Below are 26,354 nucleotides of genomic sequence, written 5' to 3' on the forward strand. Positions count from 1 at the left end.
CTTTTGGGCTGGAAGCTGGTTGGCGGGAGGGTGGACAGTCATGGGGGTGTGTACCAACGCTCAGCTCTGCAAAGGGACTCTCTACACCCGCGGCTCACAGATTGGCTCTTGGGGGCTGCGGGATTTGGAAGTCTGAACCCGAGCCTGTTCCCTCTTAAGACTACTTTACTGGGTGGCATCGCACGTTAATGTTATTATTTTCTCCAAATTTCAGATTTTAGGAAGGCAAAACGACCGTGCCCTCTCTGAGGCTCGAACTCAGGACCTTCAGATTATGAGACTGACGCGCTGCCCACTGCGCCAAGAGGGCCGCTGGCGGGAGGCTGTTCTTTATTACTAAAGAGAAAATGCAGCAGCACCTTCCGCCCGCCAAACGGCCTCGGGAGAGGACTCCGGGCGCAGGGGGGAGGACGAGGGAGGCACGTGGGGAAGGAGGGTCTCTTTCCGGAACGGAGCGCCCTGGGCGGAGGGGACCTGCTCGGGTTAGGGCTTCCCGAGAGCTGCGTCCCCGGCTGCTCTGCACCTGCCGGGCGCACGGCCGAGGGGACCCTCCCGGCGCGCCGCGGGTCACCGGGAGGAGGGGGTCCCTGTGTTACCGGGGACGCCGGGCGCGGCCGAGTGGGGCCAGGCTGGGGAGGGGCGAGCGCGGCGGCGGCCACGGAGGCGCCGGGAACTCGCGCCCGGCTTCGGGAAAGGGTCGCGGGCGGGAGCGGGAGCGCGCGGAGGAGGCACGTGCGAGTGGCCGGCCCAGCTGGGGAGCTCAGCCTTGGCCGCGGTGGTCGCTGGGGCAGGTCGCCCGGGAGCTCAGCCTCGGCACCCCACCTTCAGGAACGGTGGGTGCCCTGGTGGAGGGGGGCGGGGGCGGCGACGCGCAGTCTCCGCGCCCAGGCCCGGGGGTGGGGGTCGAGGTGGGAATGGGGGTGAGTTAGAGGTGACAAGGGAAGGTCTGGGAGACTCTTGGATGTGCCTGAAGTAGAAATGATTATCTTGGGCTTGCTGACTGATCTCCATGTTTTTTTTTTTTTTTAAATCTCTTTTCTTTCAAATAATGATTTCGTTTCCTCGATATCTGTACGGGCACCTCATCTTGAAGGGCGAAAGAGTCGCCCTTGAACGTTGTCTGAGCAGAGTTTAAAAATTCTAAGAAAAGGCTACAAGAATAAAGAATGCAGAAATGGTGGTGTCATTCCCTCCTTGCTCCTTCAGGGACAGTTCTGCTACCGATGCCCAGAGGGACGGGTGCCCAAGGAATCTTCACCCATCCCATTTACCCCCAAATCGCTATGGGGTAAGGTGACGACCTGAGATGCCTCTTCTCTTTCACTCTCCAAGCCCTTGTGAATTTTTCCTTTTGTTTTTATTAGAGTAATACTATATTTTAATATACCTGGTGGGACTAATCCTCTCCAATTTCTTTTCGGGCTCCCTTATTTCACTGTGGCTCTCTCTTCCTTGCTCTTCCAGGGCACGTAGCGTCTAACTAGCACGTGCTGTGGCTTCAGGTGGTGCTCCATTGTTCCCCGAGGCATTAGACTGGGACCTTTGTGATGGAGGGACAGGATCTGAGCCAGCCTCACCACCCCACATTCCACCCTCTCAGAAGGATGCCTAAGGGAAGGTTCTTGGTCCTTCCTTTAAACCACACTCTGCTGCCATCTTCTGGGATAGACTCAGTGGGGGAAGGCAGGTGTTCAGTGAGGAAAGGGCACTGACCCCTGTGGGTCCGGAGAGTGGCTTCCCTTCCCACTTGAGGGGGTACCAGTTCTGCCCAGCAGAGCCGTGGGACAGCTGTCATGCATTCCATCTATACTTTTAGAGCTTGTAACAGTTGAACTAAGGAACAGTTAGTTAGCCTATTGGAGGAAACAGTTTGAGGAGTGAGAGTAGATTTTATGCTGGCCAAAACCGGTTTTTAGAACCCCAAACCTCTGTTCAAGTGTGCCCTTTTGGGCAAACAGAAGTTCTTATGTAGGGAAAGATTGTGTTTTCTCGAAGGGTCTACCGGAACAGCAGGTGGAAGGAAGGGGAAGCACAGGATGTTCTCCCGATATCAGGGGTGGTGGTCTCCCTGGTGGGGTGATCATGGGACTCGTGGAAGGGATGGGCAGCCTGTGATGTCTAGCTCTGTAGAAGAGAAGGGTTTCTTGCCCCTGTAGTGGGGCCTCCAGTCTAGACAGGGCTCCTCCAGCAGGAAGATAGATTCCAGGGTTCAGGCAGTGGGTGGTGGTGGGGAGACTCCCCTGCTTTGGGGTTGGGCCAGGAGAATGCTCTGGAGGTGAGGGCATCTTCCAGGAAGTCTCTGTTGGCTGCTATTTCTGGGAGCTGCTGGGAGGGGGGGTGCAGTGTGTGGAAATATCTGTTTCTTGGTTTCACCTGCAGGGTGCCTTGGGTTGGCAGTTGCCACCTTCGGTGTGGCCAGAGTTCTTTCATCCTCCTGTGCCATGAAGGAGGGTCTGCATAGGACTGTGCATTCTACAAGACCTTTCTGTTGCTCTGGGTTTTACCCAGGTCTAAGGATTTGGGTTAATTTCTTTTGGGGAAAGATTTTGCTGCCTTACTTCCTGGTTTTTGCCTCACTGAATAAACTTGTTTTGGGGACAGTACGTTTGCTGATGGTCTTCACTAAGACCCTGCAGACTCTTAATGTTGATTTTCCAGGAAAGCATTGTCCCTATGAAGTCAATAAATGTCTTTCAATACTTGGGTTTTATTCTAGCCCGTGCTTCACTGGTGTGCTCCTTCGGTGTCATTTTAAAGAACCTGTGTTTCTTTTGCTGCTAGGATCGCTTTGCTCTGCACAGCTGGGATCTACATTCATTTTTCAGAAGGGTGTTGACCTTGCCTAGTGAGTGCTGTTAGTCTGCCTTGCCAGTTCTTCCTGGTGTTGCCTGGCTGATATAACTTCCTGGAAGTATTCTTGTTGTTTCCCACCGTGGGTAAACAGAGACTTGGTCAAAGTCATCCACCATTATTTTACATACTGTTCTTATTACTTACTGGTCTTTCAGCTCTTCCCCGGGCATAGTGTGATCTTTCAGAAGGCATCTTCTTGTGTCTTGCTGGAATGGACTTCTGGAACTTTCTGAGATGGCTCAGGGCATTTGGTGGAGTCTTTAAAGTTGGCTCGCTGCATTCTGCAGCATTCTTTTCATATTGGATTCTGACAGTTTGGATCTGCGTGTCTCTTCTCTCCATTTAAATTCTTTAAAGCTCTTCTCACCTTGGAATGCTTTATTAAATCTCGTGTGAAGTCTTGTAATATTTCTATAGATTCTGGGTTTTTTTGACATCTTTGCTATTTTCCCTTGTTCCTCTGATTCCAAATGAACATGCAGATTCCCTACTAGAGTTGGGTTTGATTTATTCAAGCCCAGACATTTCCTCAGGCTGATTCCTGTTTTGCACCCTGATGAGCTCAAAAGATGCCCTTAAATTTTTGTTCAAAATATGCCAATGTATTTAGGATGCCTTGAAGTCACTACGTTCTGGGGATCAATCTCTGGGTGAGGAAGGACAATTGCTCCCCCCATTTTTTTCCTGTTAGCTAAAGCCAGGCACCAGGGGGTGCAAAGGACAGGGGTCACCTGGGCATTCTAATGGACAGGTGAAAGAGGCTATAGGTCCCTTCTGCCAGCCTTAGCTCCAAGCACTCTCTTCAACTACTTGGACACAGCAGAAGAGTTTGGAGGCAGTGTCCTGTGTCCCCAGTCTTTCTCCCTGGGAGCTCAGCCTCCAGTGGCAAAGTGCAGTCTCTCAGAAGCTGGGTTGTGGGGATCTTGTGCCCCTCCGTTGTGGCATTCTGCATTTCTCTGTGTTGCCAGGAAGATACGGGGGAACTGACCTCCTCCAGGCTCCCCTGGACCTTGATGAGCTCTACCCTGGTATAGAGCAGGGCGGGTGGCCACTGAAGGGGGGTTCCTGGGACTGGGGCTGGTGGGACCAGGGATGCCTGGGGAAAATGGGAGGGGAGCGTGCAGGGGCTAGGCGTGGGGTCCCAAGCTGGGTGAAATGGGAACCCTGGGAGGCCAGTTTGGGGTTCAAGTGACCCCTTCTGAGGGTTGGGGTGGTGGTTGAAGAGAAGAGGACAAAGAGAGCAGAGGAAGCTGAGGTTCGAGGTGCCCGGGACCACCTTCCAGATGTGCTCAGGCCCATACCGTCTCACTTTGGATCAGGCCTTCCAAGCTACCCAGTTCAGCCTGTGCCCCTTGCATGTCACAGAGAGCTCTGCTTGTAACTCATATGTGGACCCCCTTAGGTAAGGAGCCCATCCCAGGGGCAGCCTGCCAGCCCTGGACTCCTCATCCCTCACACTCTTCCTGTGTCTCTGCCACCCAACTCCTAGGCCACCCGAACCCCACTGTTCAAGTCACCTCTGAAAGATGCAGGTGTTGACCTGGAAAAATTACCTTTCTGCAGAATGGAGGCATGGAGAACTTGGTTTTTGTCTGCAGATCTGTTGATAGCATATTCCACCCCCACCCCCACCCCCTGCCCCACAGTTAGCACTCCCTGAGGCTCAGCAGCAGAGGAACAGCATTGTTTGTGTTTGGGCAAGATCAAAAGCACTGATAAGTGGACTTTATTCTTGAGGGCTGACTTGGCTGGATATCAAATCCTAGGGTCAGGGTGGTTTTCCTTGAGCCTCCTACCCCCAGTCCTATATTGCTGTGGAGATGTCTGGCCCAGCCTGGTTCTCACCTCTTTGTACAGGCTTCCTGGTTTATTCTTTTTTAGCTTCCAAGTGCAGTGTCTATTCTTGGGTGGTTCAAGGTATGAAGGCAGTGTGGGTTCTGAAGCCAGATAGGCTACGGTCAAGACCTCCTGAACCCATCCCTCATTGTATGGGCTTGGGAATTTGATATCTCTGTGCTTCCATTTTTAAATTCAAAACATGGGCATAAAATGGCACTGACTTTACAGGGTTCAGTGGGGTGGACCTATATAAAGGACATAGGATGAGGTTGGGACATAGTAGATGGGCATGATTAGTACTACCACTAAATCAAATCTTGCATGAAGAATATATAAGCTTGTTAAAAGTGTTACATAATCCAAATAGCAAGAGAACCAGTCAAGGAAAACTGGATTTCTTTTAGCCCTGTTAGTACTGATTTCCACAGGAAGAAGGAATCATGGACAATGTTGTTTGGGGTGACAGTGGCCGGTTTTAGAGCCCTGCAGAGCTATGGTTTCTTCTTTAGGTACTTGGGTGTTGGAACCTGTGTCCTAAAGACCCAGCGTCAGCTTGTAGCAATGCCCGGTGGGGGTGGTACTGCTAAAGGTGCAGCCGTATAGTTCTACATTTTTGTTTTTCATTTGAGACACACTTTTCCCTGATTCATCTTCCATGTTAATTCTTCCCAGTGTGCCCCACCTTAGAAAAGCATATTGAGACATAATTCATGTAGAGTTCACCCATTACCACATACACCTCAGTGGTTTTTATGTCTGTAAAGTCTAATGCAGCATCACCACCATAAGTTTTAGAATGTTTTCTTCACCCCCCCCCCCCCAAAGGAAAACATAGTGAGTAGCAGTCAGGCTTCATTTCTCTCCCTGCACCCCTAGGCCCCACTACTCTACTTCCTGTTCCTATAGGTTGGCCTCTTCAATCCACTTGATATAAATGGAGCCATACGGTATGTGGTCTTCTGTGCCTGGTTTCTTTCATTCAGCATAAAGTGTTTAAGGTCCAGACAGGTTGTAGCATGTGTCAATACTTCATTATTTTTATGGAAAAATCATATTCTATTGCATTGTTATATTAATACAAAACCATTTTAAAAAATCAGTAAGAGAGAGGGGTAAGGAAGTATAAATAAACCAGTTTGGCAGTATATTGCTATTTGGTGAAGTAGGATGAGGGTGACAAGAGTTTTTCTACACTGTCTCTGTTTGAAGTGCCTCATAATGAAATTCTATGTGAACTTCAAAGACCAAATAGTTCCAGTGATCTACCAATTGTTTCAGATCATAATTTTTTTTTAAGTGAGTGGGTACCAGGGATTGAACCCACAGGTGCTTAATCACTGAGCCACATGCCCACACCTTTTTAAAAAATTAAAAATCAGTATCACTTTTGTAAATCAAGGCAAAATGCAAAATAAAACATTATCAAACAGAATCCCACACTATATTAAGAAAACAACGTACCATGAGTAAGTGGAATATTCCAGGGATGTCATGTTGGACTAATACTAGGAAATGTATTCATAAGGTCTCATATCACAAAACTTAACACCTGTTTTTAACTTTAAAAATTAAAGAAAAAAGAATTGATCAATACTCTATAATGAGATATTGAGATTGATCTAGATCTGTCTATTCAAGGCATTATCTCATTTAATAAGAAATACAAGAGGACTATCCCTGCCAGACATCGGATATTACACAGAACTAAAAAGCTCAGGGGGGCCTTGGGCCATGGAAAGACACTGACGAGCAACTGGATGAATTTGAATGGAGTCGGTAGATGAGGTAGCTTATCAGTGTTCATTTTCTGGTTTCAATCATTGCATCAGTGTCGCGTGTTACAGGTGAGTTGGGTGAAGAGTCTATGGGAACTTTACTATGTTCATAACTGTTTTGTAAATCTGAAAATTATTTTGAAAGGAAAAGTTAAAAATTAAAAAGCAAAGGAATAAAATAGAAGTCTGCCGCCCTTACTCCAGAGATTCGGATTCAGAAAGAGTTGGAAATGGGCAGAGATGACGCTCTCAACACACTAGGCATTTCCAGCATTTAGGTATAAACTCTCCTGGATTAGGTGACCTTCCACATCTCTTCTACTCAAGAAATATTTGAATGAATAAACACATTTCATGGAAATGGAATAAATAAATAAAAACATGGCAAAGTGACTTGAGCTTGGCAAGGGGCTAGGCTGAGGGTGTGAGGGTTTCCATGACAGGAAATACATCTGTGTTAAACGCTTTTTTTATTTATTTGGTACCAGGGGTGGAACCCAGGAGTGCTTAACCACTGAGCAACACCTCATCTCTTTCTTTTATTGAGACAGGGTCTCCCTAAATTGCTTAGAGCCACACTAAGTTGCTGAGGCTGGCTTTGAACTTGTGATCCTCCTGCCTCAGCTCAGCCTCTTGAGTCACTGGGATTATAGGCATGCGCCACTGTGCCCAGCACGATATGTTTTTAAATCAAGTGCTCCCTACGAATCAGATATTTTTTGCTTTAAACTCAATGCCCAAATTCCTTCCTTCAGAATATGTTTTAAATTATTTTTGGTGCCAAGTACTGGGATTCGTGTTGTGGGGATAAAAAGTAGGGAGACACAGGTCCTGCCCCCATGGAGTCTGTGGTTCATTTGGAAGGACACACAGTGTGTCTCATGTGACTAGTAGGAGGCAGAGGGCAGTTGAGATCCAGAGATTGGACCAGGCTTACTGAAGGGCGGGGTGAGCAGTTGGTCTGTTGGAATGTGGGGGAAGGGAAAAATCTAGGAGGCAGTTGGGGGTGGCTATAAGCAGAGAGGACCGTTGGAGTGAGGAGACAGTTGGAGAGAGATCGGCCAAGGGATATGACTGACAGTGCTGTGAGCAGACCAAGGGTCATTGGGAGGGGATGCCAGGTGGAGAGAGAGGTAAGTCCTACATCTGCTGTGTTCGGGTCTGTGAGAGACACTGAGCTCAGATTCCTGCTCTCCAGAATCCCACAGTCCAGGGCTGGACTTCTGGGTAGAATGAACTTAGTGCCCTAATGGAGGGAGTAGGGATGAACTGCCCAAGGCTCTGGCTAGACTCAGGGTCCAGAGATTGGGGTTGGTTGAGTTTTGGGGAAAGACAGACATCCATATGGACCTTTGGAAATGTGGTCTGTTGATCAATAGAGAAGACTTGGAACAAAAACTTGACATTTGCTCCCACAACTGTCTGAGGATGGATTCTGGAGGGGGGGGAATGTGGCCTGAGGGTCATGGAGTGGACACAGGAGAGTCTTGGGTAGGGTCACACTGGAAGCCATTGGAGGAGAGAGAGACGCTTGAGCCAGTCACCTGATTCACACTCCTCTTGGGCTCCAGTACAAGAGGATTCCGCATCCTCTTCCTCCATTATGCCGTGTCTAATCCAGGACAGGACCAATCCTAGAAGGTCTCTCTAGAGCTCAGACTCCCCTCCAGTTCCAACACTTTCCATGGATCCCTGTGGCCTCCAGTCCAGGGTGTGAGTCAGATGTCCCTGGCCCAAAGTTCTCTGCCTGATTTCAGGGCCTTGTTTGTGCTTTGAGCCTCCCTCCCACCCCAGCTGTGTCTCCCGCTGCTTTCCAACCTTTCCCTGTGCCCTGGCCACGCAGATCCCTTTCCTTTCTTTTAATACCCTTCATCCATCTTTTTTTCTTTTGGTTCAAAATGAGGCCCGTCCCTCCACCAGGGAATTCTAACCCACCCTCCTGCACAAGCCCCACCTGTAGGAATTCTCCCCAGCCATGAATCCACACTGATGCTTTCCTCCCTTCTGTTTTCCTAGGTTTAGAGATGATTCCACAGCACGGCTCAAGGTGAGGGGCTGCATTTGGCTGAGACCATGTGTGTCTGTCCTAAGTTATAACTAACAAAGCTCCTTGAGCCAGGGACGGGGATCATAGCTATCCCTGGGATTGATACAGGCCACGCACTGACTGCTCTGGGGGAGATTGCAAGACGCTGCCAAGCTCCTGTCACCATTTGATACCATCTTGTGCCCAAGTCCAGTTCTGGGGTTGGAGGGGCAGAAGTGGTGTGGGAGAAAGAGCACTGGACTGGGAGTCAGGGTCTTGAGTCTTCCATTACATGGTCAGTGGCCATCAGCAAATGGATTCCTCTGGGATTTGATCTCTGCATTCATACAGTGTAGATGTGGTATTGGACCAGACTGTCCTGACTTCCTCTTCAGTGACTAGGACCAGAAGTTCCTCAAACTTGAATGTGCACACTGTTAAAATGCAGATTCTGGTTAGTGCATTTGGCGTGGGTCCTAGGAGTTTGCATTTCTAAGTGAATCCTAGGTGAGGTGACGTTGGTTGCCTGGGAACTGAACTTGGAGTTACAAAGGTCTAGCTCAGTGGTTCTCAGCCCTAGCCAAATATTAGAATGGTCTGAGGTGTAGCTCCTTCCCCTCCCCTTCTCCATTTCTAAAGAAAAGTTCACCTGGAGGAGACTGTAAGGAACCTGATGTTAGGGTTGCATCCAAGGCACATTTAATCTGAATTTGCTGACAGAGAATTGAAGACCAATTAGTTGTTTTCAGGAGAAGGTTTTTTTGTGTCTCTGTTGCCCCCTTGTGGTCACCTTGTGCACACATTTCAAACCTAAAGTTCATTTTCCATTAGAGACAAGAATCATCAAAACAATAAAGAAAATAATGCTGCTGCCCATGGTGAATGGGCTTCCTTGTGACCCCAGGACCCACCTTGCCACGCATGAGTGCCTCCTCTGCACTGGAACTGAATATAATTCTTTAAAGGAGCTTCAGTCCTGTTTTCCTGGGATGTCGCAAATGAGTGAGGAAAACTCCATCATGTTCAGGGATGATCCAGGAAAGAAGGGGCCTTGGAAGGGTGGCTGGCTGGACCCCAGACCCCAGCATCCACACTGTCCAGGGCCAGACGGGTCTGTTTCAGTTTTGAATCTCATACTGAAGCCTGTGGAGCTGACCACAGTCTTGACTTGAGGGGCTGGGGTGGCTGGCAGAGGCCTTTGGAGACTGAGAAAAAAGTGTTTCTAAAAAGTCCTTTAATGGACGAGCGCCAAAGTCATGGTGAAGACCCAGCCCCTGGACCCATGATTCTCCACTGCTGCTGCCCTTTTCTTGAAGCCGCGAATTCATTCTCAGGAGCCCTGTTGAAGTTCCCTGGGGCCTTGGGTCAGCAGGCTCTGCCTGCCTGCTCACCTGGGGGGTGGGGAGGAGTTCTGCCCAAAGAACTAGTGAGCCCTAGGAGCAGGGGAGGTGAGCCCAGCTGGGAGGGGCCCCCCAGAAGCCATGGTGCCTGGGCTACCCTGGCCACCCCTTCTTGCCCTTGGTTGGTTGATACCAGAGACACCACAGAATAGTAGAGACAATTTTGCTCCAGGAGTATCTATAAGAACACTTCAATTTTTTTTTTTAAAAAGAGAAAATTTTTAGTATTTATTTTTTAGTTATCGGCGGTCACAACATCTTTGTTGGTATGTGGTGCTGAGGATTGAACCAGGGCCGCACGCATGCCAGGCGAGTGCGCTACCGCTTGAGCCACATCCCCAGCCTACGCTTCAGTTCTTTTTAAAATCACATCCCTGTCCTGTTCTCAGTCTTGACTTCCCCTTAATGGGAGCGCCCCAGCCCTCCTCCCACCCTGACCACACCGACTGTGTACTGTCCCACAGACAGTGCTGAGCCTCCTGCTCCAAACCTTTGCTCTAAATACTCCTTCCCATCACTGAGGCAAATCCAATGCCATTGCCTGTGGGCTTTGTTCTCCCACCCCCACCTCCTTGCCATAATGGCACAGAAGGAACTTGCTCTGTCCCCTGGCTCCCCCAGGCGACTTCACCAGGCACAACCCCTTTGCACTGTTTCTTCCCCCACCCCTACCTCTAGGGACAATTTCTCTTTCTTAGGGGGAAAGGGCGGTTTAGAGTTTGCCGAGTCCCCTGAAGCTGGTGCCTAAGATGTTTCCCATGTGTTGAATTCTCAAATGTCCAGACTGGGGACAGCCTTGTGTAGGATCCAGGAAACCAAGAAGTGTTTATTGGCAGGATGAAGATATGAGTGCTGTTGGGTGCACTTCTGCAATCCCAGCGACTCTGAAGGCTGAGGCAGGAGGATTGCAAGTTGGAGGCCAACTCCAGCAACTTAGCAAGGCCCTAAGCAATTTAGTGAGACCCTGTCTCAAAAAGGCGGGGTGCTGGGGATGTGGCTCAATGATTAAGTAACCCTGGGTTCAATACTTGGCACCAAAAAATAAAATAAAATAAAATAAAATAAAATTGAGTGCTGAGGGGATCATAGGAGTCCCACCAGATGTGGACCTGGCCAGAGGGAGGTCTGGTATGGTGAGACGGGCACGTTCTCCAGGTGGAGAGGTGCTGTGGCTCACGGTGAGTTAGGGAGTGGGAAGAGGAAGCAGCTGGGACAAGGGGGAAGTGAAATGCCTTCTCTCTCCGGCACCTGCCTCAGCCCAGCCCGTTGCACTCATTTCCATCACATCTTTGCCTCGAGGTTTCTTGGGCCATCAGCCTCATTCAGGAAACCTCATGGGGGCCTGAACAGTGTCTGCTCATTTCTGGTCCCCAAACTGCAGGTCCCAGTGGTTGGCACGCAGAAAGCCACCAATCGGTGCTGCTGAGTAGATAAGTTTGGGGAGGCAGTAGGGGGAGCATGCCTGGCTTGTGGCGGGAGTCCCAGGGAGTCCTAAGGGGTGGTGTGGAGTGGAAGCAGAGAATATGCCTGGAGCCCAACCCGCAGCTCTCCTGAGCAGCATCCACAGAAATCTTAACACACCTAAGTATGGGTCACTCAGCAATTAGCCAGCAGAGGGCACTCTGGTGCCACCCGCCTTGGCTTTCCTAGCCATCTCCCCACAAGTCCTGATGATAGGATGTGGAATTCTGGCAGCCAGCTGGCTCCTCTCTGCACAGGGTGCAGGGACAGGCAGATGCCTCTCTGTGCAACCTGCCCTCCATGGGATGAGGAGCTGGAAGGGTCTGATATGAGGTAAAGTGGCATGGGCCGAGAGAACTAGCTAGTCCTCACCTCAGTGCCTCTGCCCCTGCCTATCATGCCCGCCCGCCTGCTTCTCTCCCATCAAAGGGTGGGGCTTATCTATTCCAGCCTGTTTTGGGATGCCGAGTGACCTCAGTCATCCTGGCTGTGGTGCTGCTGTCAGGCAATGGGATGCAGGTGTTGGACCTGAGCATTTGGAGGCCCATGTTGCCCTGAAAGGGACCAGAATCAAGGGGATCAACCTTCTTTCACTATTGGGCCTGGTCTCGAGATAAGCATTTCCCATCCCTCTCTCCAAAAGTCACCTGTGCTCAACTGTAGGGTTGAGGTTCCCAGTCCCAGGAAAGCGCTAGGGTCCTCCTAAGGGACACCCGAAAGCAGACCTCTTCTGCTAGGTATCAGAATTGTACCAGGCAGCATGACAAACTGGTTCTGACGACATGACTGCTCCCTAACAGTAAAAAAAATACCCAAAGAAGGAAGCACGTCAGCTGTGGGTGCTGATGGGAGGAGCAGGGTGCTGGGAGTTTGACTTCACAATACTGTTATACCCATTTTAAAAAGTCGGTTTAGCAAATGGGTGACATGGATAAAGCTGGCTGGCTGCTGTTAAACAAAAAGACTTGAACATGTGTGTTTTCAAACTATTTGTAAAAAGCGCCTCTGAACACAGTTTGGTTGAATGCAGTTTTTGATTGTCACAGGCCTCTGACAGATGTGACGGCGTCATGCTGAGTGGCTTTCGACAGCAATCAGATAATCTTTCCAAGGCCATCGGGGTGCAAAGACAGAGGATGGGCCTCTGGGGCTCAAGCCACAGTGTCCAGCCAGAGGAAAATCAGGTTGGTTCTTGCATGAGTATGATCCTGTCTGGCCCATGACTAGTCACTTACTAGGAAACAGATGCACAGATGGAGGGAACCGAGAGAAGATTTAATGGAGGAAAAATACAGAAGCCTCAGGGATTGGTCATTAATTCCTCTCATTCGTTTCCAGGTGTTTTCAGATTGCTGGTCTGTCTGAGGAGCACAGAAAACCTCCTGGCAGGCTCTGAGTAGGCAGGTTGGTGATGGTAAATACACCAGGAGGGGCTCGGAGCTGATTCGCTCACCATGAATCGGCCACCGGTGTGCTGGTCCCTTTCACCTGTGAGTATGTTTGGGGATGAGAAGGAGCTGACCGGGGACCTGGAGGCTTCCTACCAGGAGCCGTGAGCCAGCTCTGCACCTGGGGACGCCTGCATCTGTGAGAGATTCAGAGCAGTGATCAGCTTCCGGCAAAGCCCCGAGGCCCGTGGAGGGTGCTGCCTCTGCTGGGCGCCTGCTGTCGTCCACGGTCATGTCCATCTCTCCATGTCTGCCTGGGGGAGCAGCTGTAGCTGGTAGCTGGGCGGCAGGATGTGAGGACCGACCAGGTATCTTCAGTGGCCCTCCAGGCTCAGCCTTGCATTTCACTGTGTGAGCTGGATGGAAAGCCAAGGGTGTGTGGGGGGTGGGCAGGGGCGGCCAGGGCACTCCCAGGGTGGCCGCCCAGTGGGTTTCACGAATGTCTCAGAACCTGGAATACTGGAGCCATTCCTGCAGCCCTGCCAGTCACTAGCAGTGTCACCTTGGAAAGGTTGCCTTAACTTCTCTGTAACCCCCTTCTTCTCTGTCACATGGTGATCATAATAGTCGCAACCCAGTTGGATGGCTGTGAGGTTTAAATGAGGTAATACGTGCAAACAGTTCTTTTGAACAGGGTCCCTTTTATTTATAAAGATTAAAAAAAAAGTAGTTGGCATACTTCCTTTGAAAAGTACCTGACCTCAATATCTTTTGAGTGTTGGAGATTGAGAGGTGTTCATGACTGCTCATAAGAAACTGTTGAATCCACCCACACCCAAAAGCTCCTCTCGGTGTGTGAGGTACGGTACACATATGCCCCCCCTAGGGATGAAGTCTAAGCTTCATGTGAGGGGTGATGACTCAGATTGGATGTCCAGGGGATCTCAAGGGATCTCAGGTGCCTGTATTCTAGACCTGCCTTTCTCAGCCTTGGCACTGTTGACATTTGGGGCCCAATTATTTTTTGGTGTAGGGAAATGTCCTGTGCATTGTAGGATGATTGGCAGTATCCCTCTCTTTACCCACTAGATGTCAGTAGCACCTCCCCCCCACTCCTTCCCTAGTTTTGACAATGAGAACTGTCTCTGGACCTTGCTGAATGTTCCCAGGCAGGGGTGAGGGGGCCAAAGTCACCCTGATGGAGAACTGCTGCTTTACCACGTTGCCCGTGTGCTGCGCTCTCTGTGAGTGGTTACGGGCACTGTGTTGAAGTGGGATTTCTTTTCTGAACTTGTTGATCTCCGCTTCTATGTACTGACTGAGCGGCTCACTGCAGTCCCAGGAAATGGGTTTTTCAAAGTTGAAGGACTACAGACTTTACAAACCCCAGCCCTGTTTGAAATAAAGTACTGGTTCCTACACCAGGCTGGGCAGCTGAGTCAACTGAAACCAAGTTCTTCTATTTCTTGTTGAGCAAACCTGAAGGTTTTTTACAGCCATAAATGCAACATAAAACTTGCAGTCCTTTACTGTTGGGTAAAAATAAGAGCTAATGATTAAAATGAACCCGTGAATTCTGTGGGGAAGAAGATCTTGAGGCAATTTTCTTTTGTGGTGAATACATTTTTGTTTAATCATACACCAGCGCGTTGGTGGACCCGGATTCAGACAGACACCAAAGGTGGGTCCTAAGGAGAAGTCTTCACAGGATACAGGTGGAAGCCTTTGATGTCCCCGCTCTGTAGGAGGGGGCCTAATTGCTCTGGGTGGGAGGGCTGGGCTTTCATTTGGGGGCATCACATGATGAGTATCTCTGCAATTTCTGTTGTTATGCTGAGTCAACCTCTGAAGACAAATCTGGCTCAGCTCTTCTTGTTTGACTTCTTAAACATCAGCTCTAAGATCTCCGCGTAGTTTCCATCTCAAGGATGTGTTGCTGCTCAGGAGTGAAGAGTGTCTCCCCAGACTTGGGAAGCTTCTTTCCTGAATCCCTCATGGAGCTTGCTCCGGGGTGGTCCTCTTGCTGTGGGCTTGCCAGCACATTGGTTCCTCACTGTTGGGTTTGCCTCTGGTGCCTGGCACAGGGCAATGGAAGCAAGCTTTGGACATGCTGTTGGTGCAACAAGAAGCACCACTAGGTCCTAGCGTAAGGGGACCAGGTACTAGTTTTTGTCTTGAGTTGGTTGATGACCCGAGGTGTAAAAATCAACATGGAGAGAAGCTCTCAAAGGTATGCTTCAATAATGAGCATGATCATTTGAGCCTCCTTTTTGATCATGTAGACCTGGGTCATCATTTGTGCAGTTGATCCTGAGCCCTTGGTGCTTAGGATTCCAACGATATCACCTTGCAATGGTTGTGCCCCAGCAGACATAGTGGATGCTGAGCATCTAGAGTTGGGCTAGGCATGTGCCCCCCTCAGCAGTGCTGCCTGCAAGGCTCTCTGCAGAGCAGGTGTGGCTGTTAACCTGGGACTCCCTTTGCAACGATGCTGGGAGGTTGAGTGCTGCACAATGCAGACTGATGTTGCGGGTCATCGTTGACGTGTGGTATTGGAGATTCTGGCTTCCCATCTGAGCATGGTAGCCACAGGGCTTGGATATCAGGTTTGGAATTCATTGCAAATGATATCTCTTGAGACTATATTTCTTAAAATTGTGCTCACACCCCCGAGGATCACTGTGGTCTAAATTGTGAACAGTGTGCAGTCTCTTGCTTGCTGTGTTTTCAGCAGGAAAACATCTCATCCTCTGTGGGTGAGGCCCAATCTCATGATTTCTCACTTAGCAGAGTCAGGGGCAGATGCAGAGGACCTGAGGGAGTTGATGGTCAGATTGGCCCCAGATCTGCCATTTTTTTGGGAACAGAGTTGGTTCCCCTGTGACACTTTGGCACAGAGGTTCTTCTGCACTTACCTGCAGAGGTGAAGGGTTTCAGGCTTGCTCAGCAGGCGCCAGACTCAGTCTAGGCTAAGCTCCCAGTGAGGGTTGAGGACACTGCATCTTGACTGGTCAGCAGCAGAAAGCAGTAGTTTTATTGTGTGTGTGTGTGGGGGGGCGGTCCTTATACTAGTCAAAACAGTGATTTGGAACCCCAGACCTTAGACTATGGTCTGCCTTGTACCCTCTTGAGAAACAGAAGTTCTTATTTAGGGAGAGATTGTGTTTTCTCGAAGGGTCTAAGGGAACAGCAGAAGGGGAGGCACAGGACGTCCCCTGGTGGGGCGGGCATCTCTGCCCTGGGGTGATCATGGGACTCGTGGAAGGGATGGGCAGCCTGTGATGTCTAGCTCTGTAGAAGAGAAGGGTTTCTTGCCCCTGTGGTGGGGCCTCTGCTGAGCCCTAGGAAGTGGTGTTGGGGCCTCCAGTCTAGACAGGGTTCCTCCAGCAGGAGGAGAGATTCCATGGTTCAGGCAGTGAGTGGTGGTGGGGAGACTCCCCTGCTTTGGGGTTGGGCCAGGAGAATGCTCTGGAGGTGAGGGCATCTCCCAGGAAGTCTCTGATGGCTGCTATTTCTGGGAGCTGCTGGGAGGGGGGGTGCAGTGTGTGGAAATATCTCTCTGTTTCTTGGTTTCACCTGCAGGGTGCCTGGGGTTGGCAGCTGCCACCTTCGGTGTGGCCAGAGCTCTTTCACCCTCCTGTGCCATGAAGGAGGGTCTGCGGGTGTTCCTTGTAGATAGGACTGTGCATTCTACAAGACCTTTCTGTTGCTCTCGATTTTATCCAGTTCTGGGATTTGATGTTTGTGCATTTTCACTTCCTCAAGCAGCTTCTTCTCTTTCTCCTTCCTGACCAACTGTCTGTCCACCAACATGACTTGCTGCCTGTGGCCTCGGGGGGGCCTCATGGTTTTACCTTCATTTTCCAGATGAGCACTGACCAGCAGCAAGTCGTGCCTGGCCTCTTCCCGCCTTCCTCCCTCCTCCATCAATTGCCTGCTCCGACCCCTCTCATTAGGGACGGAAGGCCGCATCTTTTTCAAACCACTCTCTTTTTTCTTGACTCAGTTTGTTTTGCAGAGCCATGACTTGCTGCTGATGGCCTTCTGAAGGCTTGTTGTGAGGTTCCTCTTGAGTTTTTGATAGAACATTGGCTGCCCGCCTTCTTTTTTCTTCCTGTGATGGCACAGTGAGAGCTCTTCTCTCCCCTGGGAAGGGAACGGGGCTGCCCATTTTGAAATGTGGCAGACAATATTTTGTCCTGGGATCATGATATGACTTGTCAGACTTCGAATTTTGTCACCCTGGTGTTCAATTGCTTTCTGACTTGTGGTGCATTGGATGCTAGGGGAAGGTGTGTACGTGGGTGGTGAATGGACCCCCCCCCCTCCAGTCTCTCTTTGGTTGAGGGGTGCCCTGGCTGGGGGTTAGCTCTCCAGAACTTGTGGCCTAGGGCCTGTTGGGCCGTTTCTTTCCCTGTCTACGCTTTTGCCTATGCCTCCTCAGCTCCTCAGCACGAACCGGTTGGGGTTTTAACTGCTCAGGCTCTGATGAGACTTCCTATCTTGTGAGGAGAGTCTGCTGACTTCACTATGAAACCAGAGCCTGAGAAAGGTCACACTGGGAAGGGAGTCCAGAGCCGTCCCCTTCCTTTGAGGACTTAACAGGGGTCTCCTCTGCTGCCTACCTGGGAGCTCGCATCCTCTTGGCTTCTCCTTTCTGTCTGTTGACAGGAAGCCTCGGGTGACATCCACCAAGTCCCTACAGTCCCCATCTCAGAGGAGCAGCAAGAAGGGGGTTCTGTACCTTCAGAGCCATCCTAGCTGCAGTGAACCCCTGGAGGGGGGATTTGTGGTCAGGAAGGACTCTTCAAAACTTTAAAACTAGTATTCAGAAACCCTGCTTTTCCTTAACTTAGTTCAGTTTGCGATTTCTGCTCTGACAAATTGTATCCTTCCCCTTGAAGGGAGGTGGTGAGATTCTGGGTCACTTTCAGAGCAGTTGGTGATGAGAGTCCCCACCCTTGCTCATGATATGCTGACAGCCACAGGCTGACTCGGGCCCCCGGCTGACGCTTGATATGTTCATTTCTTTCTCTTTGTTCAAAAGGGGCAGGGCCTGCTGGAGGACCCTGTGTCCCTGCACATGGCCTTAGGCTTGACTTAATGCTCTGTGGCTGCCATCTTGAGATTGGGGGTTTTCGAAGCAGTGGGCTCGGTGTCTTTTAGCCCTGGGCCCTACAAATCAATTTCTGGTTCTGAAGAGGGGCTGCATCAGTGGGAAGTGTGCTCTTAGAAGATTACTGAGGGCAGTGAGGGGAAGAACAGCTGGTGTCCAAGAGAACCAGTGGTCCAGAAAGGTCGGAGTGGAGGGGAGAGTGGAGCGGGCAGGACCGGAAAGACTCAGGGGTTTTCTTACTAAACAGGAGGAGCAGGGCGAGAGGACGGGCATTTCATTTGGGATTCAAGAAGGCAAGAACGCTGGCACATGACCTGTCAATCTGCCAGATAGGACCGTGCTAGCCCTCAGTGTGCGTGGAACACGGTGCATGGCCTGTTAGCAATGCTCCAATAAATAAGTTGCTAAACAGCCACACCTTCACATCGGGACCAAATGAGTTTCTGGTCAAGGGCACGGGTTAAGCAAAAACCCGTGGGTCATGTGGTGTTGGAGACAGTTTCTTCTAAGTGACGGAGCCTGCCTGCACCTGAGAGCAGTAGGTTGGGATCTGGTGGCTCTGACCTCCGGGTTAGCTCTGTGCTTGTGGAAGAGCTTTCTTCTCTCGGTTTCTGGCCCCCAACTCTGCAGTCTTTGGGACCCTGTCAAGTCCCATTTTCCTCCATCTTCCCCACCATGGGCTCTGCGGCTTGCCCACTGTTGGAATCTTTAAAATGTCCCCTGAACAGGGTGAGAGCACTGCTGGTGCAGCCCAGCGCTTCTTGCTTTTTTCTTATTTTTGATTACCTGTGATGCTCCGCACCCTGCTAGCATTCCTGCCCTGTCCCCACAACTGAACAAATGTGTAGGTGGTCTGTAAATGATCAGCCTGCCTTCCTGGGGTGCTGCTCCCTGTGGGGCTGACCCTCATCCTTGGTGCCTCCCTCTATGTGACTTGCTGGAGAAAATCCTCCAAGCTGAGGCACCTTCGGGAAGGTGGTGATGCTGGGAGCCCTGGACAGGGACTCTTACAGTGGCAACTCTGGCCTGGGCAACGTGGCAGGGTGGCCAGTGAAAATTTTCCTTTGGAGAAGGTGTGCCGAGGGGTGAGCTCAGCATGCTCCATGGGTCCTGGCAGATCCCCACTGATGGTCCAGGTCCAGGTAGGGTCTCTCTCCTCTTATTCCCTTCAAGCTGGGTTCCTCATTCTCTTGCCACTGTGGGCGACCGTTGAGGTATGTCAGTGATGCTTTCCTTGAGTGACCTAACAAACAGCATTGTTTGTTTAGGTGCTTGTGATTCACATAGACGGCATTATTTTTACCAGTTCTTATTCTCTCTTCTTTCTCAGCATTGTGTTTTTAAGCTTTGCCCCTCCCCTCTGCACACTGAAAACTAATTGAGATTGCCCAAAGAGCTTTTGTTTATGTGGGTTAAAACTATTGATATTTGCTGCATTAGACATTAAAACGGAAACACTTAAAAATACTTCCCCATTCATTTGAATATAGCAACAATGGTAACATTGCAAGCGAAGGTAAATAACAATTTAGCATTATTATGAAAATAGTTTTTACCTTGCAGATTCCCTGTCCCAGTTAGGTGGCTTTTTGTTCCACAATATGAAAGGGCACCATGAAGGACTAAACTTAGAAAGTAAATTTAATTTGTGTTGCTTTATAATACCTGTGTCAAGAAGCTATGAAATGCATTCGATTGTAGCAAAATCTGCTCAGGTTTGGTGGAATTGCCTCTTTGGTTATTGATACTGTTGCCTATAATATGAAAGGTAATTCTGGATGGCAGAGATTCTGTTTCTTACCAGATACTTTTTGGTGCTTTATGTGGAATTATAATGTCCTAGAACAGATTACTTAACAACTAGAAGAAAAAAATCTTCACATAGGAGCAAACTATATGTATAGTTCTCTGCTAAGTTACTTATTTTGCGGTCCATGTATCCATAAGGCCTTTATTTTTAAGACTATTATTTTCTGTTTGGAAGAGTCAGTGGTTTTTAGTGTATTGTTGGGCTGTGAAAACATTACCACTATCTAATTTTAATTCCAGAATATTTTCCAAAATGAAAACTTCATGCTCCCTTCCCTCCTTGACCTGTGGCATCCCCGAATCTACTTTGTCTTTTATGGGTTTGCCTATTCTGGACATTTCATATAAGTGGAATTGTGCACCATGTGGCCTTTTATGCCACATATTTTATGCAGTATGTGGTTCCTCTTAGCATAATGTTTTCGAGGTTCGTCCATGTCAGTGCATGCACCAGCACTTTGTTCCATTTATGGATGAATAATATTCCATTGTATGGATATACCATGTTGTATTTCTCCATCAGTTGACGCACATTTGGGTTGTTTCCGCTTTTTCTGCCTCCTTTTAAGAATGCTATGAACATTTGTGTGCAAGTTATTATGTGGACACATATCTTCGATCCCCTTGAGTCTGTTTCTTTTGACATGTTTTGTTATCAGCCAAATGGTTAACCGAGGCCCGTTTCCCAGGCAGCCATGACAGCTCTTCAGATGCTGCCTTCTCAAATCAGAAAGAAATGAAGGGGAAACCACAGGGTGTCTTTTTACACTGGCAATGATCTTTGGGATTTCCCAGTGGGGTCTTGGAAAATCACAAAGATTTGTTCTTTCAGTTTAGAAGCCATCAGGTTTGTTCAGTATATTCCAGTGGTAAGATCTGCATGAGAAGAGTTGTCAAAAGAAACGCTCAGCCTGCCCAAGGTTACATTTACACAGACAAAACGTGATCCATAAATATTAAAACGTGTTTTAGAAATTGTATATTTTTCGGGAAATCCTTGGAGATTGGTGGAGGCCCTGACGGCCTATAACATTGTTACTCTCAGGGGACACACAGAGAGGGGATTTGCTGTGCTCCACTCTGATAAGGCTCTGCTGAGCTACAGCTACAGCCTGTGTGTGTCTTCAGTGATAAATGACTGGAGTCTCATGGTAAACGGGTGCCTGGATCACCTCAAACTGACCCATGTGAACAGACTTGTGGGTACAGGCTCCTTAGATGGTGCCACTTCAGCGGATGGAGTCGGAGCCCTTTTTAACCCAGAAGAGGACAGCTTCCTGGCACAGACTGCTCACCCAAGATCCCATGGAACAAGAAGTGACTCTCCGGGCTGCAGGAAGGGGTGTGGGAATGCCGTGAGGTTATTGGTTTAAACTTTCGTTAATGTTGTTCAATGTTCTATTTTTAGGCTCTTGTCTTCAGCTCCTTGTAACCCACAATGATTTAGTGGACTCTGCTTTGGTAAATGGAAATAAAACATGTAAAAATGACATTTTGACTGGTGTGCGGGGGTATCCTGGTTGCCTCTTACTCTCCTCTTTCCTTTGGGCCTGAGGTGGTAACAGTGACCCCACTGTAACACTGTCCCTCGCGGTTCACCCACGTGTTTGTCAAAGACCTTTGTGAACAGATCCTCCTTGAATGAGTTGCCATCTGTTTTCTACCGGGACCTGGACTGATTAGTAATTGGCACTAGAGATGGCCTTAGGAAACAGAGCCTGGATATTCTGGGATGGGGTTGATCCATTATTCAGGCGGGGCTGAGACAGCCTTCTCATCAGAGGGAAAATGGAACATGGATTCTCCATAGCAGGCGGTGACATCCCAAGTCCTTAGAGAATTATCTGTGGTAGCGACAGGGATGATAGGCAGGTAGAGGGTAAAGCCCTGAGATTTCAAATGGTTGTGGCACTTGGTTTCTATGGCAATAAGAGGGGATTTAAAGATTTTGGAGTTGCCTGGATTCTTCTTTTAGCCTATAGAAAGCACACAGGGAAAAGAATCACAAAACCATAAACATACAATTGAGAGTGCGTGAAGCAGACCTCTGGGGTGCTCTTGGAGAGTCATCTCCAGTGGGTGAAGGACAAATGTGGTGGAGGACCAACCCCAGGTGACATGACATGTGCTACATGCCTGCAGAGGTGAGTGTCTAACATGTGGACCTGAGACGGGGTGGCAGTGTCCCAACAGATGTGGGTAAGACAGAGGTTTGAAGCCTCCGTTTGTCCCAAATCTCCCTACTTTACTCCCAGAGGAAGCCCTTTCCCTGTCCAGTTTCCTGGCCACTGTCCCCTGTGTAAGAACCTGCCCTCCTCTTGTAACAGCCTTGAAGTGGCTGCACGTGAGTCATCAGATCATGGGCTGATGACCCCTGGGCATGGCACCACCTTCCTTGTCCTCACTCCTCATTCACACCTTGACAGTTCCCCCGTCAACAAGCCCACCTCGGATTATCCCAGGACCATTGTGCCACCCGTTTCCTGTTGGCATCCCAATGGAGACAGCATGTTCAAAATCTGAATTCCCCGCCCAGCCTCCTCTAGGAAGAGTCATCCCACCTTGGCCTTAGGTTCCAGAGGATGCAACTAACTCCAGCTTACTGTCAAGGTTCTGCGGACTGTCTTCCTCATCAGCACTGGACACTTCTATATTTCTGCCGTCCTCTGTGTTAGAAGCTGGGGCAGTTGATGGGGTTGCCTGGAGAAAGCTTTAATCTATTTTCTGTTGCTATAATCGCATACCACAGACTGGGGACTTTAAGAACAGAGGTTTATTTAACTTATGGTTCTGAAGGCAGGAAGGCCCATGCACAAGATGCTGATATCTGGCAAGGGCTTCCTTTCTGAATCATAAGATGAGCATCAGATGGTCTCTATCTTATAATGCCACTAATGCAATCATGGAGGCCCTGCCCTCATGGGCTCATCTAACCCTAATTACCTCCCAAAGAATCTACTTCCAAATACCATTGACATATGACTTTGTGGGTTATGTTTCCAACACATGTATCCCAAACTACAGCCAAGGGTAACCTCTTAAATGTCAAAGAACCTTTGAGCCCTGTGGTCTGGGCCATTCCTGTGGTGGGCCAAGACATTGGGGCTCCACTCCAGAATATAGGATTATAAGGATTTGTGCCTGGATTTCAATAATCTTTCAACTAAAAGGAAATTACCAGAATGTGCCTGGAGGTATCGCGTTTCGCTATAATCTCTCTCTGGATGGGGCTACTGAAGCTGTTTAGTTTTGGATTAGTTTCCAAGCTTCTATTTGGAGTGGGAAATGTTGGGATCCTGGCCTCTCAAGGGATAGGAGCTGCATGAGGATTTTCCTCCAAAGGGTTGTGCTTGGAGTTCAAGGAACAGATAAGCCTGTGCCCTAGCTCCTAGGGCATCTGTGAGAGATGAACCGTGCCACCCATGCTCCCCGCCACCTCAGCCCTTGTCCTCTTAGTGTGGAGAGAGTCTGTCGACCACTAACTACAGACCACTAGTTTGTAGATGGCACCATGGTGACCTGTGGGCTTGTTCCTCTGTCCCTTTGTCCTGATGTGTGTGTGCTCAGAATTAGCCAAATGGCTCATTTAAAAAGACCATTTCTTCCTAAGAGCATGAGTTTCCCCTCCTCTGAAGGGAAAAGCATGCTGGGAGGTGGGCACCAGCAAAACTGCATCCCAGAGCCAAATCAGGTAGACCCAGCTCTGCCCCCACCGTGGAAATGCCCTAACCATCTTCCCCCATCCAGGGAGCACTGGCTGAAGACCGGGGAGCCTGGATTCTGTCCGACGGCTCCCCTACCCACTCCTATGTTCTAGTCTCTTTCTTTCCCGTCTCCACTATTGTCTGGCTGGCTCCCTCTTCCCAGGGTCTATCTTTCTGTCCTTCCTAGCATCCAGATCCAAGCATTGGCTGGCCATATCACCACCTCTAGTCTCCAAGCTACGTTCCCACCAAATTTCAACCCCACACCTCTTGCCTGACAGTCCAGGCCTCAACCACAACCCATCTAGGGTCATATATCTACTCTTGCCCAGGCAGTGGTGGGCAGGCAGGTAGGTAGAGGTCAGATGGCCCACTGGGCTGTACCATCTAGCCCATGAATAGACTGGGATCTTTCAGAAACTGGTGTGGCTGGGAAAGAAATAGGGATTAAATATGATTCAGGGGCCAGGATCCTTGGTGGTTTCTTGCTCCAGGTGGGTTCCAGGATATCAAATCAAGTGACATTCCCACAGGTGACTTTGGAGTCACACCAGCCCATATTTGAAGCTTAGTTTGTCACTTAGGAGTCACAGTACCTTGAACAAGTTAATGGTTTTTTTGAGCCTTAGTTTCTTTATCTGAAAATAGTATCCATCTGTTGGGGAACACAAATCAAGTCAAGATGGCGCCTGGCAGTTTGCCAGGAGGAGTGGTTTGTGAGGCAATGCCACCAAGCCATTAAGATGGTGGGGATTCCTTATTGGCTGACTGCTGTATCTAGATGATGCTAATTGAGTCAAGCTGTGTGTAATCAGGTATATATACCTCTGCTGTTCTGCAATAAAGCGGCTCCCGCTACCTTGGGTGCCGGCTGAGTTTTCCGATGCAATAAAGCAGTTCCCACTTCAACCTTCACAAGTTGCTTGTCACCTCCCGGTTATTTTGCCCAGCCGGACTGCAGCATCTATCTCATGGAATTGTTGTGAAATTAAATGAGGTAATTCTGTCAAAATGCATCTTGTGGACAATAAGCGAGTATTTAAAAATATCAGTTATTTTTCTATTCTAGGATCTTAAACAGCTCTGTGAACTCAAAGCTCAACCTGGCCCTAAACCAAGGAGCATCTGATCAGGTGTTCCTGGATTATCTGCACATGGAACTCCTGGCTAGCAGTTCCCTGTGTTTGCGGTTGATCCATTAGTCCCAGCACCGCCACATCCCCTTGGTATCCCCTCTACAAAGGGAGGCGATGGTTTAGAGTGTGGATTCCATCTGCTGGATTCACAGTCTGGCCTGTCCCCAGCTGGCCATAGCTCAACCTTGGTACAAAATCTTCAGTTTCCTTGACGGTGGTGAGAACAGTCAAGGTAAGTCTTAAATGGTTGAGACCAGCAGCCAGGCCAGCTGTTGGGCATAAAACCCGGATTTAATCAGCTTTCAGCGAACTGGTGGCTGCAGTCAGTCACCTGAGATGTCAAAACAAACCGGGAACAAAGAAGTGACTCAGGTTGGCGCGGGGACAGGCAGGGCGTGGCGAGTGGCGGCCGTGAACCTTGGGTCCTGCCTGCCGGTTCGTGGTCCCGGGCCTTGCCCACCCGCCCTTGGCAGAGGGGAGCGGCTGAGAGGCGGTGACCCCTCGGCAGGACACGAGCTCCCACGGCAGAATGTTTCCACTTTATTGTCTGTAAACTCCTCTTTGGTAAACAGAAGACAGGAAACCCAAGAGAAAGGGAGCACGCACGTACAGGAGGCGAGGAGAGGGCAGAGGCCCTCCGCAACGGGAGCTCCGGGAGACGGCGACACCGGGACCGAGGCGGTGGGCGGAGCCGGGGCCGGGGTGGGCGTGGCCCAGGGAAAGGCGGGGCAGCGAGAGGGGGAGGGGCGCGCGCTCCGTTGGACCGAGAAGCCTAAATCGTACAGCGAAGGAGCTCATGCATCACAGCAGAGAGGAGGAGGGAAGGTCCACCCCGGCCCCCACCCACCTTCCACGCAGTTGGCGATCCGCGCGGGCAGCGCTCTGTGCCTGGCCGGGCTCAAAGAGGCCCCTGGCCGCCCGGCCTCCATCTCTCCTGTCCTGCTGTGCAGGCTGGTGGTGTGCAGGTGGCAGGGGTGGGGGAGGGGCGCTCACAATCTCTGGGTCTGGGGAGAAGGATCAGGACAGCAGGGGCAGGGTTTGCCGGAGGTGGGGAATCAGCCTCCGCCTCCCCTTTACACGGGGGGCTCGCTGCAGAGCACGATCTCCAGGTCCTTTCGGTAGAGCTTCCCCGCCTCGGCCAAGGACATGACGCTCTTTCTGTAGTTAGTGAGTTGCTGGATGTTCATTTCCTAGGAGATGGAAGGAGAGGGTGAGAGCAGGCTCGGCGAAGGGCCCCACCCCAAGGAGCCCTCCTGCGCATTCATAAACACACTGGCCTGAGACTTTCTTCCCATCCCAGGGCAAGTGGCTCACAGGGACACAAAGCCCAGGCGCTGGATCCAGACAGACCTGGGTTAAAACCCTCTCACTCGCTGGCTGCATTCCTTTGAGGATAGTCAGATTTTTCTGAGGCTCAGCTGCTTCACCTGTGAAGTGGGTGCCTCATTGAGGTGTTAGATGATTAGAGGGAGGAGTGAACGTGGACACTTGGTACAGAACCTGTGCCAAGCACTCCAAAAAAGGGTATCCATCACGATGCTGATCGCTGTCTGTGCACAACTTGTAAACATCCTCCATCTCTCCATCCCCACAGGTGATGGAGGGATGGCCAGGAAAGCTCCCTGGTCTATTTCCAGGTGGACTGGACCATAATTCCCTAAGCCTCCCCCATGTCTCCACCACAAACAAAAGTCACCATCCCACTTCTTGTTCACTGGCTTCTTGTGGGCCTCTAAGCTGATCCATGAACATGCACTCATGGAAAACGGAGACCAAAATTAAACGATACTACACCTGACATGCCTTATGTTGAATGAATAGTGTGTAATAATTGCTTTGAATACAAA

The 26,354-nt window shown here is 49.9% G+C and overlaps 2 protein-coding genes and 1 non-coding gene across 3 annotated transcripts in view; 1 reads left to right on the forward strand and 2 right to left on the reverse strand.

Moving 5' to 3' along the window:
- Positions 1-40: 40 nt before the first annotated feature.
- On the forward strand, positions 41-21,157 carry LOC120887931 (uncharacterized). The gene is made up of 5 exons (XM_078032914.1): positions 41-130; positions 343-833; positions 8,484-8,514; positions 12,401-12,538; positions 12,693-21,157. The coding sequence occupies exons 1-5, from the start codon at positions 41-43 to the stop codon at positions 12,717-12,719; spliced, it is 777 nt and encodes a 258-aa protein (XP_077889040.1). The 3' UTR covers positions 12,720-21,157.
- Positions 238-310, reverse strand: Trnam-cau (transfer RNA methionine (anticodon CAU)). Its single transcript has one exon. It is a non-coding gene; the product is annotated as a tRNA-Met (tRNA).
- A 3,877-nt stretch (positions 21,158-25,034) lies between the features above and the next one.
- Positions 25,035-26,354, reverse strand: part of Calb2 (calbindin 2) — a 27,522-nt gene continuing 26,202 nt past the window's right edge. The window contains exon 11 of the mRNA XM_005318401.4: positions 25,035-25,697. Coding sequence (XP_005318458.1) covers positions 25,581-25,697 — 117 coding nt within the window. The 3' untranslated portion in view covers positions 25,035-25,580. The remainder of the gene's footprint in view (positions 25,698-26,354) is intronic.

This window comes from Ictidomys tridecemlineatus, chromosome 15 (assembly GCF_052094955.1).
Source record: "Ictidomys tridecemlineatus isolate mIctTri1 chromosome 15, mIctTri1.hap1, whole genome shotgun sequence".
NCBI classification, from domain to species: Eukaryota; Metazoa; Chordata; class Mammalia; order Rodentia; family Sciuridae; genus Ictidomys; species Ictidomys tridecemlineatus.

Excerpts from the sequence above, each read along its gene's own strand:
- LOC120887931 (XM_078032914.1), top strand. The coding sequence starts at position 41 with ATGGGGGTGTGTACCAACGCTCAGCTCTGCAAAGGGACTCTCTACACC. Across the intron at positions 131-342 it reads GGGGGCTGCGGGATTTGGAA|AGAAAATGCAGCAGCACCTT; the intron begins GTCTGAACCCGA and ends TTATTACTAAAG. Across the intron at positions 834-8,483 it reads GCACCCCACCTTCAGGAACG|GTTTAGAGATGATTCCACAG; the intron begins GTGGGTGCCCTG and ends CTGTTTTCCTAG.